Source organism: Syngnathoides biaculeatus, chromosome 18 (genome assembly GCF_019802595.1).
Source record: "Syngnathoides biaculeatus isolate LvHL_M chromosome 18, ASM1980259v1, whole genome shotgun sequence".
NCBI lineage: Eukaryota > Metazoa > Chordata > Actinopteri > Syngnathiformes > Syngnathidae > Syngnathoides > Syngnathoides biaculeatus.
Genome location: NC_084657.1, coordinates 2,361,292 through 2,380,427, shown reverse-complemented (window position 1 = coordinate 2,380,427; position 19,136 = coordinate 2,361,292). Strand labels below are relative to the sequence as shown.

At 43.3% G+C, this 19,136-nt stretch overlaps 1 protein-coding gene across 2 annotated transcripts in view; it reads right to left on the bottom strand.

Annotated features, from left to right (window-relative positions):
- dscama (Down syndrome cell adhesion molecule a) overlaps window positions 1-19,136 on the bottom strand; it is a 98,338-nt gene that overhangs the window by 24,935 nt on the left and 54,267 nt on the right. For both annotated transcript variants that reach the window (XM_061804060.1, XM_061804061.1), the window contains exons 3-10: window positions 15,555-15,701; window positions 12,993-13,271; window positions 11,268-11,543; window positions 10,566-10,862; window positions 9,263-9,538; window positions 8,120-8,398; window positions 7,845-7,964; window positions 3,858-4,037 (exon numbers count right to left, since the gene is read on the bottom strand). In XM_061804060.1, coding sequence (XP_061660044.1) covers window positions 3,858-4,037; window positions 7,845-7,964; window positions 8,120-8,398; window positions 9,263-9,538; window positions 10,566-10,862; window positions 11,268-11,543; window positions 12,993-13,271; window positions 15,555-15,701 — 1,854 coding nt within the window. The remainder of the gene's footprint in view (window positions 1-3,857; window positions 4,038-7,844; window positions 7,965-8,119; window positions 8,399-9,262; window positions 9,539-10,565; window positions 10,863-11,267; window positions 11,544-12,992; window positions 13,272-15,554; window positions 15,702-19,136) is intronic.

The following is a 19,136-nucleotide window of genomic DNA, read 5'->3' as shown; positions in this document are numbered from 1 at the left end:
ACTACGGTGGCACAAGAATGCTGGCATGTGGCAACGAGGCAAATCACTCACAAGAGTCAGGCAATTAATGACAAGAAGAAACGAGCCATAAATAGATGACATAATTAGCATCATCAATGAGGCGCAGACACGTGCATGGCAGTGGCGTGACACTTGGACCCTCCACATCCTGGTCACCACCTCTTTCAGCATGTTCCCTCAGGCAGGCGCTGCCAAACAATGCAAAACAAAAGCAGCAGACATTCCAAAAGCTTCGTCAACCGTCGCTTTACAATTCCATTGTAATTACATTCCATTCCACAATTTGGCACCTCTCTGTAGAGACACGCCTAGATTATTTGTGCACTCACACATCACTCTGCACTATTGGCACCATTTTATAATCAAAACACGAGTGAATTTCTTTCACCGTTAACTGTTTGCATATTCAATTATTATTGCCTCTCTTTCATGTGCTACGAACCATCCTACATATAAACCATTGATCAAAACTCAATTACAAATATGCAAGTACAATCAATACAGTACGTGTATGAGATTTACTGATATGGTTTGAAAAGATTCTGTGAAACTGTGATTGGCTTGATCTGCGGCCATGGCTATCGAAATTAGGGAGTCGGCAAACTAAAAGAACAATGTGCACATATAAATACATTTTACTGTAAATAACACCAGCACAACTAATGAATGAAGGGGTTCCAGAGCGCATCTGTATTTCTGTGACAGGCCATGACAAGAAGCTCTGTGGGGAGCAGTAGCTTGTTGTTGATTGTTTGAGGCTGGCAGACAGAACGGGGAACTCACCAGGGTGTACCCTGTTGTGGCTTTATAAGAGTCATAGGGGTATAAGATTCATCTTGTTGTGGTTGATCAAAATGAGCACCAAACCTCAATTGATTGGTTGTGAATCTGAGACTAAAACACACATAAATCAAAAGCCCCATCACTTAAGTTCAGTCAATCAAACATGCTGTATTGTACACATTAAATAATGTGTCCAGTACAGTATAATGTTAACTATCCATCCATCCATCTTCTACCGCTTATTCAAGGTCGGGTCACGGGGCCAGAAGCTTTAGCAGGGACGCCCAAATTTCCCTTTCCCCAGCCACTTCACCTAGCTCTTCTGGGGGGACCCGGAGGCATTCCCAGGCCCACCGAGAGATGTAGTCTCTCCGGGGTGTCCTGGGTCGTCCCCTGGGTCTTCTCTCAGTTAGACATGCCTGGAACAGCTCAACAGGGATGCGTCCAGGAGGCATCCAAATCAAATGTCCGAGCCACCTCAACTGACTCCTCTCAATACGGAGGAGAAGCAGCTCTACGCTGAGCCCCACCCAGATGACCGAGCTTCTCACCCTATCTCTAAGGGAGAGGCCAGACAGCCTGTGGAAGAAACTAATTTCGGCCACTTGTATCTGGGATCTTGTTCTTTTGGTCATGACCCACAGCTTGTGACCATAGGTGACGGTAGGAACATAGATCGACCAGTAAATTGAAAGCTTTAGCTTTTGCCTTAGCACCTTCTTTACCGCAACGGACCGATACAAAGTCTGAAAAGGCATACGCTGCACTGATCCACCTGTCGATCTTGCGTTCCATTCTTCTCTCACTTGTGAACAAGACCCCAAGATATTAGAACTCCAACATTTGGGACATGATCTCATCACCAACCGGGAGCAGGCACGCCACACCTTTTCAACTGAGGACCATGGTCTCAGATTTGGAGGTGCTGATTCTCATCCCAGCTGCTTCACATTCCTCTGTAAACTGCTCCAGTGAGAGTTGGATATACCTGCCTCGAGAGTCCCACATGCCAAAAATGCCTGAAAAAATCCTTTCTTCAGCTTGATGATATCCCTCACCGTTGGTGTCCATCAATGGGTTTGGGGGTTGCCAGCACGGCAGGCACCCATCACCTTTCTGCCACAGCTTAGGGTCAGCTACCTCAGCAATGGAGGCACGGAATATAGCATACTTGATGTCCCCCACTTTCCCTGGAACATGAGCAAAGTCTGTCGGAGGTGGTTGTTGAAAGTCCTTTTGACAGGGGATTCTGCCAGCCGTTCCCAGCAGACCCATAAAACACATTTGGGCCTACCACATCGGACCAGCTTCTTCCCCCACCATCTGTGCCAACCTACCAACGGGTGGTAATCAGTGGGCACCTCTTCCCCTCTCTTCGTCCGGGTGTCCAAGTCCGATGACATGACCACAAAGTCCATCATCAAACTTTTTCCGAAGGTGTCCTGGTGCCAAGTGCACATATGGACACACTTATGCTTGAACAAGGTGTTCCTTGTGGACAATCTGTGATAGGTTGAATAACGGAGCACCACTTAGTTTCTGATGGGGGTGGGATGGAAGGGTGGGGGTCCTCCAAATCACACCCTTCCACGTCTCAGTGTCATTGCCCATGTGAGCATTGAAGTCCCCCAGCAGAATGATGGAGTCCACAGGGGGAGCGCTTTCTAGCACCCTCTCTAAAGTCTCCAAAATGGGTGGGTACTCTGAACTTATGTTTGGTGCATATGCACAAACAACAGTCAGGACCCATCTCCCCCACCTGAATATGGAGGGAGGCTACCCTTTCGTCCACCGGGGTAAACCCCAACGTACAGGCGCCGAGCCTTGGGGCAATAAGTATACCCACACCAGCTCACCGCCTCTCACCGTGGACAACTGCAAATTGGAAGACACTCCAAAGCTACTCAAGAGGAGTGGTCCCAGAGCCCAAGTGTTGTGCAGAGGCAAGTCAGACTATATCAAGTTGGAACTTCTTGACCTCACACACCAGTTCGGGCTCCTTCCCTGCCAGAGACGTGACGTTCCACGTCCCTAGAGCCCACTCCTGTAGACAGAGATCAGATTGCCAACGCCCACCTCGGACTGCACCCAACCCCTGTGGCCCCTCCCACAGGTGGTGAGCCCACGGGAAGGGCAATTCACGTTACTTTTTTGGGCTCTGCCCGGCCAGTCCAAATCGGTGCAGGCCCGTCCACCAGACACTCACCTTTGAGCTCCACCTCCAGGCCTGGTACCAGAGGGGGCTCCAGGTAAACCACGTCTGGCCAAGGGAAACTACAATTGATATTTGTTTTTCATCATAGGAGTCTTATAGCCGTGCTTTGTCTGGTTCCTCAAGCAGAGTCTCATGGGTGAGCCTAGTAAAGTTGTGAAGCCCTTGCCAACTTAGCTTCTAGGATCATTGCGACACACAAAGCCCTCCACCACGGTAAGGGGAGGGGTCCCAGGATGGGTAAGCATTGTTATGTGTCTCTTGAAATTGTGATGTGACACAGGAGGCTTTGGGAGAAATCTGTCTTTTGAATTCTCGAATGTTAGGGATTTGCAATTTGTTCACGAATGGGTCTCTTAAACTTAAATAGAAGGAAAATTAAAAACATACATATACATTACATAACACGCTATGCTGGGGAAGATATGTATAACGTCCTTCTTCAATCACTATTTTCTTCATTGCGCTTTCACATTTTCCACGTGGCAGATCTTGGCAGCATGCAAAATTCAGGGTTTAATAAACGAGAACTACGTCCATGTAGACAGCGGATAAATGCTATACTTTTGCCAATAAATGTGGTGGTTGTTTCTGCTTCTTTCATGGGGTTCACTGATGCAAAAAGCATAGAGCAGGCAGCATGACTCTATCTTGCTGGTAGCGCGACAGTAGCAACCAAAGAGTGACAAACTCACTTAACCTTTGTGATTTAGAGTTAAATCTTTCGCTAATTGTAATGAATGAAACCAGTAGCTTTGTATAATGAAAAGTCATTTGCAATGCTTACTGTAGTAAAAGACAACAATGACTTAAATGTCTTTTTTTTATCCATGACACTTACTTTTGACATTGAGATACATGGACTTGCTGACATCAGCCCCAACGTCATTGCTGACTCTACAAAGGTAGAAGCCACTGTCTTCTTCCAGCACATGTTTGATGAGCAAGGAGCCATTGACCAGCACCTCAATACGAAAGCCTGAGTTGAGGGCAATGGGTTTGAATTGAGGAACCCCGGCACCTATGGGAAAGAAAGTATATTGCCTTATTTGTTCTGTACATCGGAAAAACAATTTACCAATCCGGTAGGCTTCCGAGGAGCAAAACTCTCTGCCTAATTGTCCATGTCCATTTTCCAAGCCAGTCATCCTCACAAGTGTCGCAGGAGTTCTGGAAGCTATCCCAGCTAACATTGGGGAATAGGTAGACCACACCATGAACTGGTCGCCAGTCAGTCGCAGGGCACATAGATACCATCACTGAGCTTGAATCGATCCCACGCTGCCTGCACCGAAGTCAAGCATAGGTACCACTACACCATGAGTGACCTTTATTCTCAATTGTATACTATAATCTTGTATACATATTCATCTGTCTGCCAGGTGTGTGATATACAGTGAAGAAAATAAGTATTTGAATACCCTGCGATATTGCAAGTTCTCCCACTTTGAAATCATGGAGGGGCCTGAAATGATCATCAACGGTGCATGTTCTCTGCGAGAGAGATAATCTAAAAAGAAAAATCCTGAAATCACAATGTATGATTTTTTAACGATTTATTTGTATGACAGCTACAAATAAGTATTTGAACACCTGTGTAACAGCTAGAATTCTGACCCTCAAAGACCTGTTCGTCCGCCTTTAAAAGTCCACCTCCACTCCATGTATTATCCTAAATCATATGCACCTGTGTGAGGTCGTCAGCTGCATAAAGACACCCGTCCACCCCTTACAATCAGTAAGACTCAAACTTGTAACATGGCAAAGACCAAAGAGCTGTCCAAAGACACCAGAGAAAAAAATCGTACAACTCCACATGGCTGGAAAGGGATATGCAGAAATTGCCAAGCAGCTTGGTGAAAAAAGGTCCACTGTTGGAGCAATCATTAGAAAATTGGAAGAAGCTAAACATGATGGTCAATCTCAATCGGATAGGAGCCCTATGCAAGATATCACCTCGTGGGGTCTCAATGATTCTTAGAAAGGTGAGGAATCAGCCCAGGACTGCACGACAGGACTTGGTCAATGACCTGAAAAGAGCTGGGACCACCGTTTCCAAGGTGACTGAAGACGTCATGGTTTGAAATCATGCATGGCACGGAAGGTTCCCCTGCTTACACCAGCACATGTCAAGGCCAATCTTAAGTTTTGCCAATGACCATTTTGGATGATACAGAGGAGTCATGGGAGAAAGTTTTGTGGTCAGATGAGACCAAAATGGAACTTTGTGGTCATAATTCCACTAACTGTGTTTGGAAGAAGATGAATGATGAGTTCCATGCCAAGAACACCATCCCTACTGTGAAGCAGCCTACTGTGGGTGGTAGCATCATGCTTTGGGGGTGTTTTTCTGCACAGGGGACAAGGCGACTGCACTGTATTAAGGAGACGATGACCGCGGCCATGTATTGTGAGATTTTGCGGAACAACCTCTTTCCCTCAGTCAGAGCTTTGAAGATGGGTCATGGCCGGGTCTTTCAACATGACAATGACCCAAAGCACACAGCCAGGAAAACCAAGGAGTGGCTCCGTAAGAAGCATATCAAGGTTCTGGTGTGGCCTAGCCAGTCTCCAGGCCTAAACCCAATAGAAAATCTTTGGAGGGAGCTTAAACTCCAAGTTTTTCAGTGACAGTCCAGAAACCTGTCTGATCTAGAGAAGATCTTTGCGGAGTCGTGGGCCAATATCCCTCTTGAAGTGTCTCTAAACCTGGTGAACAACTACAGGAAACGTTTGACCTTTGTAATTGCAAGCAAAGGTTACCAAATATTTCCATTGGTTTTCTCAGGTGTTCAAATACTTATTTGCAGCTGTAGCACACAAATAAATCGCTCAAAAACATCATACATTGTGATTTCTGGATTTTTATTTTCAGATTATCTCTCTCACAGTGGACATGCACCTACGATGAAAATATCAGACCCCTCCATGATTTCTAAGTGGGAGAACATGGAATAATAGCAGGGTGAGCATTTGTCTTGCGATACTTTACCAACACACTAAATTAAAACTTGTAATAAAACAAACTAGTACTCCTGTACAGTTAGGAAGTTGTTACTTTGAAGTGTAATACAGTTGAAAACAGATATGGACTATATAAAATGACAGAAATCCCCCCACCCCATTGTCTGGCATGAATTCACACCAAACCTTTCCTGTTGAGATCAATTAGGATTACCCAAATTATTCCATGAAAAAAACATTTTTAAAAATGCTTATTACTTTATTCAAAGTCACACATTTACCCACAGTAAGATTACTTATGCCTTTAAACAGTATGGGAAAACTCAGATGTCACATCTTTGGAAATGAGGCTTGGGATACGTTTGTTGACAACATTTGAGTTGGAGACATACTTGTAGATCTAGTTAAAGAAGGCACACCTGACACGTACTGCTTCTTGGTGTAACATAAAAGGTAAAGCCCAAAAAAATCAGCCAGGAAATCCAGAAGAAAATTGTGCACTTGCGCAAGATTGGTTCATCCTTGGTTGCGATTTCCAGATGCCCGAAGGCGTGATGTTAATCCAAATTCAGGCATCCGGAAATTGCATCCAAGATTGAACCAGACATATGCAAGTCCACAATACTCTTCCTGATATATTGGTTGATTTCAGCTGACTTTAGCATGATGTTAGATAAAGCAGTGTGTTTCAGGTGTGCCCAGTTCAAATGCATCCACAGATCTGTCCCAAATTTAAAAAAAAAAAAATTGTTAGAAAACAGGCAGCACAGTGATGACTAGTTAGAGAATCTGCCTCACAGTTCTGAGGTCCAGGGTTGAAATCCCGGTCCCACTTGTGTGGAGTTTTATCTTCTCCCGGTGCCTGCCTTGTTTTTTTTTCAGGGCACTCTGGTTTCATCCTAAAACATGCCTGGTAGGTTAGTTGACTCCAAATTGCCCACGGGTGTGAATGTGAGTACGAATGGTTGTTTGTATGTTCCCTGCGATTGGCTGGCTATCATTTCAGGGTGTAGCCCGCAACACAAGTTGGAATTGGCTCCAGGACTGCCGTCAACCTTGTGAGGATAAGCTTCTCTGACAATGGATCGATGGATGAATGTTGGAAAAATAGATCCAAATCAGAAGCTTCCAAAGATATTATATCTATGTTTTCCCAAACTGTGCTAATCTTACTTACAGAATCGCTGACTTTGAAGAAAGTAATGAAAACTCACCCCAAAGAAATCCTTCCCTCATTATTCTGGCATTAAGAACATAGAAATAATATCAGTAGTCCTCAATTACCTATAACAGGAATGGTTTAGTCTGCAGCTGTAACTGCCAAGCGCCTCCGCCTCTTGCTGTTGTCGGGTGTACACATTTGATGTCACCGTGAACGAGGTTGAAAACAGATAGTTTTGATTTGAATTTGTTTTCATTTTCTTCTCACCTTTGTTTTTTTTCCCCCCACTCGCCAAGCAACAAGTTGCTTATTGCTACGCAGTTCCTGAATCAAGTCCTCTGAAGGATGATGGAGTGGTCCATTCATCAAGCATTTTTATGTTTTTTTTTTAATGTGTAAATTAAGATAAAACAATACATTCTTTAAACTTGTTTAGTTTGGGGGGTGGCTGATATCTCATATCTGTACATATTTCCTACTTCCGCAAAAATCAAAATGGTTTTCTTTCTGAATTGATGCATCTTCTCGTCCCTTGTTTGGATTTGAGTGGGTGGTTTGTATATTGAACCTCATGGCAGTGAATGTCTGTTATGCTGATTGTTGCACTCCAAGAGAATAATCTTGCCCAAGGACAGAAAATATGAACACTGTAGCCACATGAATGTGTTTAGGCTTCTGTGCTATACATGGCCATGTTTTTACCTTTGGAATACTCCCATTGGATGGTAGGAACAGGATAGCCTTCAGCTGAGCAGTTCAGAATCACAGCTTTTCCATAGATGCCATCCTGGTCCTTTGGTTGCACCACAAATTTTGGAGGAACTGCAAATCAAGTATCACTGTTAGATTTGGCGAAATGTCACTAAATCAAATCAAAGTGAACAGTCACCACATGCTGAACTCAATTTATTGTCTTCTAAATAATAAGGATTATTCACCGTTTTGACAAATAACTAATAATATTATGTACCGCTCACCTCGGACAATGAGCTGACTCTGATGCTCCACGGCTGCAGCCTGGTTGCGTGCGATGCACGTATAGTTGCCGTTGTGCATCAGCGTGAGATTAGAGATACGGAGAGAGCTGGTAAAATCTATGTTGTCAATAGTTACACCGAGGCTGGCTGGGATTGGCCGCCCGTCCTTCTGCCAGGTGATGAAAACTGGTTGGTCACCAGACATGACCACGCAGGGGATGAAGACTCGTTGTCCGATAGAAAAGCGAGGGAACTCAAATGGGTGGATGGTAGGTGGGACTGTGCGAAAGAAACACAAATTTACACGTTTATTTTGAAGGAGGAATGTAAGACCTACAACCGCTGAAACATCTGGCTCTCTATTTTTGTGCGTGTAGCATATAATAGTTTTTGTCACCAGTCTTAGCTCCCTGGGGACACAGGAGCTATCGTGAGCATCGGATGAAAATTAATGATTTGAAATAACATTGAAATAAGGGGCAATTCAACGCTTATTTAATTCACAACAAAATAGACATAATGGGTTCCTGGGGATTCCCTCTCAGCAGCGGTGGAATGCTAAACAGCCTGGAGGCAAATTAGCTGGGGGAATGGCGGAGTAGCGTTGTTGATGCTGTGTGATTCCACTCTTGCAAGCTCGTTAGCACATCAAGACCCTTCTGAGAGCGTGAGAGAGGGAAAAGGGGGGTTGCCCATCCAATATTTCAAATGATGCAGTGTCATTGTAGAAAGAGCCATACGAGGTTATCATCATTTGGCTCTGCTCAGCATCACTGAATATGCAGATGAGCCTTAATAAACTGGCTGGGATGATGGATGATGCTTTGCGAGCAGCGAAAGGGCTTCCTACGAGTTGTCACACATGAATCTCACCATACATATTTGTATATTTTTGTCAACATGAAGAGGCAGGTAAAAATATTACACTGCTCTAACTACAACACAGACTGGTAAATCAGACTGATTTTATTGTTGGGGGATCTGAAATACTGGAGAATGATGAAATGAGATCTGCACACTCCTCATTTGATATCAAGATTGATAATGATCATTATGGATGATTTAACATTAGGTTGGTGTGACCCTGGTCTACGAGCAATCTCGTGTTGTGCGTGTGATGACCACATCAGATGGAGTCCATACCTTTCACAGTGACATAAACACTCTGGTGTGTGGAGAGCTGGGGCTGTACAAGTACGTTGCACGTGTATTCTCCTTCGTCCACATCCTTCTGCACGTCAAACAGCTTCAGGGTGCCGTTGTTCTCAAAGGCCCGCTGGCGGTGGTTGTACGGTAGCAAATTGGAGTCCTTGTACCATTTTATAGAGTAGTAAGGGTAGCCGATGACACGGCAGTGAATGTACATGTCCCGCCCAGCGATAGCTGTTAGGTTTTTCATTGGTCTGATGCTGGCAGGCCCTTGAAGGACACATTGGAGAGACAACCCTCTTAAAATGATTTTGAGGCAGGGGGGGCTGTGCAAATGTTAATTTTCATCATGTTTTTAACGCACCACAAAATTGACATGCCTTGATTCATTCTGACTGTGGGAGATTTATAGATCCAATATGAAGGAAAAAACAGAGTTCTGCTTTTATCATGTTTGTTTTTTTTAAAACGTGTTCATTGTTATGAGCTCACAAACTACAAGAAAAATGACTGAAATCAACTTGCTTAGTTTTCCTTAACATTTGAGTAGAATTTGAATGGACTTGGACCATAAAATAAAACATTATTGTTAGTGCGAGCTTTCGCAATCACATTTTAGAAAATAGTTTAACTACAACCAGGAACATGGTGGGTCCTTGGGCACATCCTGGGTTGCTACTCTCTCTAGCACGATTAAGGAGGTAACGATGTGGAAAACAGCCATTACACTTTTTGTGCAATGGCACCTTTGTAAAAAAAAAAAAAAATCTCGACTGCATTTGGCATCCATTGTCTGTCAATTTCAGATTGTCCTATTTAGCCTTAAATCATGCATCAATGAACACAATCAAGTTAAACCAATTGGTGTGTAGACAATAACCATCTGCAATAGAGAATCACTAATGTCCATGCATCAGGAATAGGAGGCTTGAATGCGGCAATGTCCTAGTACATGACTACAGCAATCCAGTGAAGCATGTCCCTGCAGGGAGGAGATAGCTCTAGCGTCATACACTAGCGTAAAGTAAATCACCCTAACGGTGTCCCAATAAAAACCTATCAGCAGGAGCTGAGGGTGCAGGGCATTCAGAAAGATAACGCTGTCAGTAGTGACTGACGGTGGAAGGTGCAGCTTCACGAAGCTCTGGTCATCCCACTTTGATGGGAAAAAAATAAGCCCCCATCGATAATAGATTTCAATACTTGGACAACTGAAATGAGCATTACAGCAGAAGAAATCAAGACTTGTTGATGTGTATATGTGATGGTGGGTTGGAAGAGTTGATCTGACAAGCACCTCTTACGTTTATTCGCGCCTGGTAGGAAACAGCCCCTGCTGAGTTATTGCAGATGCAGCGGTACACCCCACCGTCTGGGACCTGGGTCTGGCTGATGTTGAGGTGGCTGACCACATGACCTTCAGTGTTGGTGTAGTAGGAGATGCGATGGCGGCTGTCCCGTATTACCGGCTCGTCATCGAGTGTCCAGGTCACCCTGGGCTCGGGTGTCCCCTTCACAGTACATGAAAGGGACACAAACTCATTGATGTTGTAGACTTTCTCACTAAACGAAGCCAGAATCTTTGGTGTACCGTCTGGGTGACAGAAGCAGAGAGAAAAGGAAATGGCAACATTAAAACTAATTACAATTGATGAGCATTTTGGATTTTCGTGTTAGCATGTATGGCGTAGCGCTAACTTATCTGTATCTGCAACATTACTGCAAGGGTACTGTTACTGATCAAGAGAATAAAATGAACTGTCGGAAACATCTTTCCTGGCTTTTTAATTGGAGGGTAAAGATAATTAGAATTCTGATTATTTTATTGGTGTGACACACATTGCAGCAACCCAGCTCCTCTGCTTCAACTATAGTAGCTTTACTGGTCAAAACCAGACACATTCTGAAACACCAGATTGGAGAAATAGTAGATTATTTCTCTTTAAAGTATAAAATAAAATTAACGATACAGCGTCTAGCACGGTGGGATGATTCTCACCTTCTAGAATGACCTGAACGAAGTCCTGGGCAGACATCTTGCCATGTCTGGCGAAGCACTGGTAGGCTCCACCATCACTTTTGGCCATTCCAGCCATAACTAGGTTTTCTCTGTTTTGGCCTGTCATTCGGACGCTGTTACTGGGGTAGATGAGCTCGCCGTTGCGGTACCAAGACAATTGGTACTCTTCAGAACCAGTTACACCACAGGAGAGTGAAACCTGGCTGCCAACACTTCCCTTCACCTTCCGTGGGCTCACCAAGACTTTCAGGGTTTCTGTAGGTTAGAGATGTTATTGGTCAAATGTGGAAATACATTTAAACTGTATGGAGAACATTCATTTCAAAAGTCACATTTGTAAAGAGGTATTTTCACACTTTTGGTATTGCACATCTCAACTGAAGAAGACAGCAGATTGAGCAAAGATGACAACACGCGAACTGCATGAATGCTAAAATGAACACGTTTGGCATGTCAATAGTGCCATCCCTATGTGATTTGTTGTTGTGCACAATTATGCCTTTCAGGATCGTCGAACCGTTTGTCAAGTAGGACGGGTATAGCTCAAAACATCATCCCCCGGTTCTACCACGTGAGAGGTTGTTTACAAAAGCAACGTAAAGAGATGGCCTTGGAGGAATTGCTTGATTTGGTTTCGACCAAGGTTTAAACTGTACTAAGGGGGAAATGGACTGGAGCTTGATTTAAACAGATTCAAGAGTAGTAGTGCGAAAGCAGCCTCAGGGTGCACTTAGACTGGGACAGATCTATTGTGTCGTGCTTTGGTGTCCTTACCGCTCTCATTTGTGTGCCCTGCCCTTTTGTGCCGAGGTTTGGTTTATTTTAAGTATTTCTCTTAATATCTATTGGCAAGGTGACAGTTGTTATTCATCAGTGGCGTGTGGAATGATATCATTGATTATAAGACATCTTCTGCATTGGACGACCCTCCTGCGCGTCATCATGCATTACTTTGTGGCCTATTTGGGCGTTTCAGGGTTTTTACAAGTTAAATGTTAATATTAATAACTAGTTGGGCATTACCAATCTGACTGAGCTCAAGCCGACTTCTTTCGACAGCACTGGCACCAGGGAAGTGAAGGGCACTTGAGCATGGCACAGAGTGCTCAGACTAGTCCAAGAATGGGACTGAATTTCTCAAGTATGCGGAATTGAAGTACTGTACACACAGCTTAATGCGTGTGGTCAAACAGTAACTCTTCTTAAACTGTGTCCTGATATATAAATATGAGAATTTTGTATTGAGAGAGTCAGTCACTCCATGATGTTATTTTTATTTTAATTGTTCTGAAAATGCGAAAGAAATCCGTTCTGGTGGCAATCAAACAATGAAGAGGGTTCACATGACTTCATCGAAATCAAACATTCCAAGTTTAATGCACTTAAAAAAATGTTTTTTTTTTTTTTTCTCAAGTTGACACTAGACATATAGTAACCCCGTTTTACCAGCGAGAGGATATGCTTATTCATGAAAGGGGACATTTGCGAGGTCAGACACATCGATGGATGAGAGGACCTAAGAAGTCATCGTGCAGAGTTTTACAACGTCTGTTCACCCAACAACTCCGATTTGTGTTACCTATTTCCAACAGTTATCTGTTTTAAGCAACGCCACAAAATATAGAAATATCTAAAAAAAAATTAAAAAATGCTCCACGGTGGTGGCACAAATATGAAAATAGACCTCAACTGATCGGCACTGACCTTTCACTAGCAGCCTGCCAACCACCTCTGCATTGCCATAACCGTTCCACACCTCACAGACATATGTGCCCGTGTCGCTGGGTTGGGCTCTCTCTACGAGCAGCCCAGTCACACTTTGACGGTATCTTGTGTCAGGCTCCAGGGGACGGTTATCCTTCAGCCAGCGGTACTTGGGCGCAGGATGACCTGAGGCCTTGCACGGCAACTCCACACGACGAGAAGCCATCACCTCACGACGTTCAAAGCTGTCCAGGATGTGTGGCGCTGAGTTGGTGGGATCTACAAGGAGTAGTAATATGAGGTTCTAGTTGCTGATCTATTACAGTCATATCGTTTATTTTATTTATTACAATCATATCCGTCAGTGGATTTGGAGGGTTTTCCTCCCTCATTTTGTACAAACCCAATTCGAATGAAGGTGGGACATTGTATTAAGCAGAACACAAAGTTTTGCGAAATCATGTTCAACCCACATTTAATTGAATACACTACAAAGATTATTTTTGAGCAAATACTCATTGGCTTTGAATTTTATGTCTGCAACGCATTCCAAAATAGCTGGGACACAGTCAAGTTTACCACTGTGTTTCTTTTTAAAACATTCAGTGAACATTTGGGAATCGAGGACACTAAATGTTGACATTTGGAGGTAGGATTCTTTCCAATTCCTGTTTGGTGTACAGCTAAAGGTGTTCAGTAGTCCGGGGTTTCCATTGTTGTATTTTACGCAACATAATACAGCACACATTTTCAATGGGAGACAGGTATGGATTGCAGCCAGGCCAGTCTAGTACCCACACTCGTTTAATACGAAGCCATGCTGTAGCATGGCTGCATGTAACACATGCAGAATGTGGTTTGGCATTGCCTTGCTGAAATGAGCAGGGGTGTCCATGAAAAGACATTGCTGGGATTGCTGGCAGTATATTTTCTACAAAACCCGCAAGTACCTTTCAGCATTAATGGTGCCTTCACAGATGTGTAAGTTACCATTGGCATTACCATTGGCATTAACAAAGTCCCATTACCAGTACAGATGCTGACTTTTGAACTTTGCATCCACAACAGTCTGGACGGTTCATTTCCTCTTTGGCTAATAGGACACGACCTCCACAATTTACAAAAAACAATTTGAAATGTGGACTCGTAGGACCACAGAAAAGTTTTCCACTTTTCATCAGTACATCTTAAACAAGCTTGGATCCAGAGAAGCCAGAGGTGTTTCTGGGTGTTGTTGATAAATTACTTTTGTTTCGCAGAGGAGAGTTTCAAATTGCATCAACGGATGTAGCGTCAAACTGTAAGATGCGTACATGGGTTTCCTCCGGGCACTCCGGTTTCCTCCCATTTCCCCAAAACATGCAACATTAATTGGATACTCTAAATTGCCCCTAGGTGTGATTGTGAGTGTGACTGTGGTCTGTCTTGATCTGCCCTGTGATTGGATGGCAACCAGTACAGGGTGTCCCCTGCCTCCTGCCCATTGACAGCTGGGATGGGCTCCAGCATTCGTGCGACCCTCGTGAGGATAAGGGGCTAAGAAAATGGATGGCTGGATGTTGCCGCCATAACATTTTAAGTTAATTATTATCTGGTAAAAACCTTGTCCTTGTAGTGTCTTCAATCAGATGTAGGTTGAACTTGATTTACAAGTTATTGGTTTCTGTTTTTATTTCTATTTAGGACAACTTCATTGGAATTGGGTTTGCATCTTTAAGTTTGATGCATTTAGGCAACAGGAAGATACATTTCTCCCTCTAAGCCAATAGAGTGGAACTTCCGGTGAAATGCCTCAAAAGTGGTACAAATTGGAGTCTGTCCAAAGTCTTTGGTAAAAATGTTGAGCGAGCCTGTTTTCTTAGGCTCACAGCACATTTAATGGTCAAACTTTCAACGTAGGTGTTTGCTACTCAACACAAAATGACCAATTAATAGAACTAAATTCTACGTGCAAGTCAAGTAAACAGCAAGCGGCCAAAAGCATGATGAAATGAGAATTAATGCAACCACAAAAAACATTCATTTTCCCAATACACGAAGAGGAATACACACTGTAATCAAAATGTTTGCACACTTCCCATGATGCAGGTCATTCATGTCATTAATATCCACAGCGCCTGATAATTTGCAGTGTGTCACTTCTGGTATGCAAAAATGACAAGTACTTTTTTCTGTATGCAGAAAGGGCAAATTATCCCCTCTCCCTCTCCCCCTGACCCCCCCCCACCCCCACTCCGCAAATATGTCGGTGATGATCTATTGCCCTTTATCAGATGTCAAACGCTCTTTAAAGCAAGCGATTTTTGGTCTTTCGCGCTATTTATTTCTACTTAGACCGGAGCTCTGTGCAATTCAAATGAGACAGCTGTTTCATTTTTTTTTTAATGTGTATATGTCCAGGCAACAACTATACACTATACTATACCAGCAAGAGTCGAAGTGAAATCCTGGTTTCACACATTCAAGGTCACTGGTCAGCCGGTTAACATCACTGAACAATTTGTGTTGTAAGTCAGGTGCAAATTACATCACTTTTGGTATTGGATGCAAAATAAGAATTACCTGAGACAATGAGGCGGGCACTATTGCTCTGTCGGGTCTCCCCTGTGTACCGATGGCGTGTCATGCACCTGTAGTTGTATAGTCCATCTTCAATTTGGACATCCAGGATATACAGGGCTCCCGTCGATGTGATGAGAAACCGTGACACTATAAAGAATGAAAGATAATATATCAACGCTCCAAAATATTAACACAGAATAGTGAATTTCTGCACATACTGCACATTTCTAGCGACACTCCAACACTGCTATTAATCACTACCATGAAACATCGTCGTCTAAAACTACAAAAGGAAGGAGTTCATTTTTCACTACAATGTGGTAAGTCTTGTAGATCATGTCCAAAACAAGACAAATTCAGGGAGGGAGAGGTAGTTTTTTTTTTTTTTTTTCTTCATATGAGGCACAACTATGATGTAGTTTTGCATAGGTTCTAATCATTGCGGCGCTAATTACTAGCCTTTAATCTTCTAAAGGCTCGAAAACGCTTGATGTAATTATTCAATCTCATGTTCAATTGATAATACAGTGATTTCATTTTCATTAGATTACTTACCCGAACCCATCGTTCTTTATTTAAAGCCCTACTGTCATGAAATGGACGATTTTTAGTGTGTTATTAATGAAAAAAAAAAAGGCAGCAGGAATGGACCCATTGGTTTTGTCACCACAAAACATGATTTTGACATATATGGCTTTTTGTAACTCCTGCCATGAAAATGCTCTCCTCTTTTGTTTTGGAGAAGACGCAGGAAGTGACGTTAACAGCAGCAGCACACTCAGGCAGATGGCTTCGGCCGGAGTGGCTCATAGATACTGTCTGGGAGTCTGTTGTTAGTTAGAAGTGATCCGCATATCACGACGCATATGACGTTGCTTGCAATATGGCTACCACTTGGATGTGGAATGAGACTTACCCAACTTGGCGCATGAATGACATGCTCTCCGCTCATATTTAGTTTTTCGTATAGACATTGAAGTGAATATTGTTCTATGTATTTTTCATTACAATATCTATTTTAGAATGTTTATAGGCATGACAGTGGGGCTTGAATCGCCTATGGATATCCGAAATGTAGTGCAGGTTAATCTAAGGTCAGTCATCAATCCAATGCTTACGCCAGTGCAAAAATAAGTGAGGAGACTCAGACTGTTGAGCTCGGCGGCAAATTGTGCTTCAAAAGTCACCCCGATGTCTCCCCACCACCACCGCACCACCCCAAAAAAGGTTATTTGCAAATACAGTTGCACTGACGAACTTCTTTCATCAAAGCACAGCAAGTTTTGAGTGGGCCAGTAAAGGTGAAGGTGACAAGCATTCTCAAAATGTACATAAATTAGTTTCCAGGGGAAGTAAACGCTGCAGTGGAGGATCATGGGAAATTAGAGTACATTCTTAAAACAGAAGACAGCAAATAAAATCCATAGTTCACTTTAGAAAGTGTGCATTCATTGTTATGCAGCAGAATTGCTTCCTTCCATATTCGTAAAAATGGAAAACAGAAGAAAGTGTAATATTAAAGACACTTGGCAAATATTTGCAAGCAGGGCTTGGGACGCAGCCCCATGTGGTTGCAGTTTACCAAACACCTGCTGCAGTCCATTTAGTGCAGCACAGCTCTGAGGCGCCATGGCAAGGCGGTCTAACACAGCTCGTTATCATGTCGCTCATCTCATCTCTCTCTCTCTTTCTCTCTCCCCCCCTCTCTCTCTCCCTCTCCCTCCCTCTCCCGAGAAATTCTCAGTTCTGATATTGTCCGCTACCGACTGAAGCACAGGGACCCAGGGATGACAGTGCACTTTGGTAAGGCGAGGGCGTGACCACGTTAATATCATGCTGATGCTATCCTAATTTACGGGAATGCATGGAAGCACAGAGGTAGTAGGTGTTTATGAGGAATAATGTGCAGCCGGTGTCTCCCACTGTATTTTATGTGTCACTGAAGATGGAGCAGTCTGTCTGGATGAAGATTAATTTTGGCAACTACAGGGCACGATGGAGTAATCCGGCAGTACTGAAAATGTTATATGAAGAGTGCTTCTTCCGGTCTAATGTAAACTAATTCTTTGGATGGAGATGTCGTAAGAATGTAGCGGATTAAACAAATGAGGAGCAATATGCTATAAAACAGTGCTGCAAGTAATATTAATGCGGCATTAGCATTTCTACTTAAAAAAGTGAGACTACTACTTTAGCCACTGTTGCCTACTCATGAAAATTCTTTTAACATTTTTAACTAAAGAACATTTATTTCATAATTCAGCAACAAGTGCACGGTGAACACCGCCTTATTCATCTCGAGTCAGCTTTGATAGGCTGCGGGTCACAGGCTGCCCTCATTAGATCAGGTGGCATAGAAAATGATCACATGGACATTTCTCAAATGTTTCAGATTACAATAATGATGATTATACTTTGCAGCATGTGTCCATGTCCATTTTACAAGCTGCTTATCCTCACAAGGGTTGCAGTAGTGAGAGAAAAAAAACTGTTATAGGTGATGGAGTAATAATGGTTGTGAAGACACCACTGTCAGCACGTGTTGACCTAATTAAAAACGCTAACCACAGTTGTGATATCCTGAAGGGCTCCCCGCCCACCCCCAGATTGCAGTTGACATGATCTCATGCGTGACTAATGACATGTAGGGTGGGAAGTAGAACGTGATGCTTGGCATAGGCAAAATATGAGAAAGAATTCAGCACTGTCCTTCTTTTTACTCATCTTTACTCATCTTGCGTATCATTTCCTTCAGTACATACAAATATTTAATGTCACAGTGCGGGTCTTGCAGACGATGAAGGTTAGGCAAAAGAAGAAAAAAAAAAAAAAAAACGTGGAGGACCCAAGTGCAAGGAAGCAGGAGGCAAGGCAAGAGTGCAGGGGTCAGAAATTAATTTACAAGAAAAGGCAACTAAACGAAGTAACACATAAATAAAGCTACAACTGGAAACAAAACATGACTTTTGATCGAACTCACCTGACACAGATGTGCATAAACAATGGATCAACAAGAACTGATCGAAACCAGGGACTTCAATACAGAGTTCCCTCAATACAAAGCAGATGACCTCGCTATTAAACAGATTTGTGTGCGTGTAATTTTTTCATTTTTTTTTTTTTATTAAAACAGCGTATCAATGTGAATTGTGTTCTGTATCCTGATTCGCTAAGGGAAATCTTGCATCGTGTTCTGTGTTCAGATTGGCTAAGGGTCTGTAGACCAATGTCAACCAACCTAGGTACCGGTACTGGCGCTGCGGGGGCGTTTTGCTGCATCTGCACGACAAGTCTCGGCTTTGTAAAAACCTTTCTAAGTGGCAGTATCAATACTTAGAGCGGGCGATCGTGCTGCCGTGCCGCAATCAAATGTTAGTGCATCCTCTTCGTCTTTCACAACACTTGTGTCCGGTTCAGTACAAACGAGCCACACTGCGTTGAAGAATCAGCTAAATTAGCCAAGATGACCACATTCTGTACTGTACAAGACACTTGGCATGGAGGAGATTGGCTGACCTTCAGTGAACTTGCACTCAGCTAAGGTGCCCTAGTCCTGCAGCTGGGTTCAGGGGCCGCAGTAGA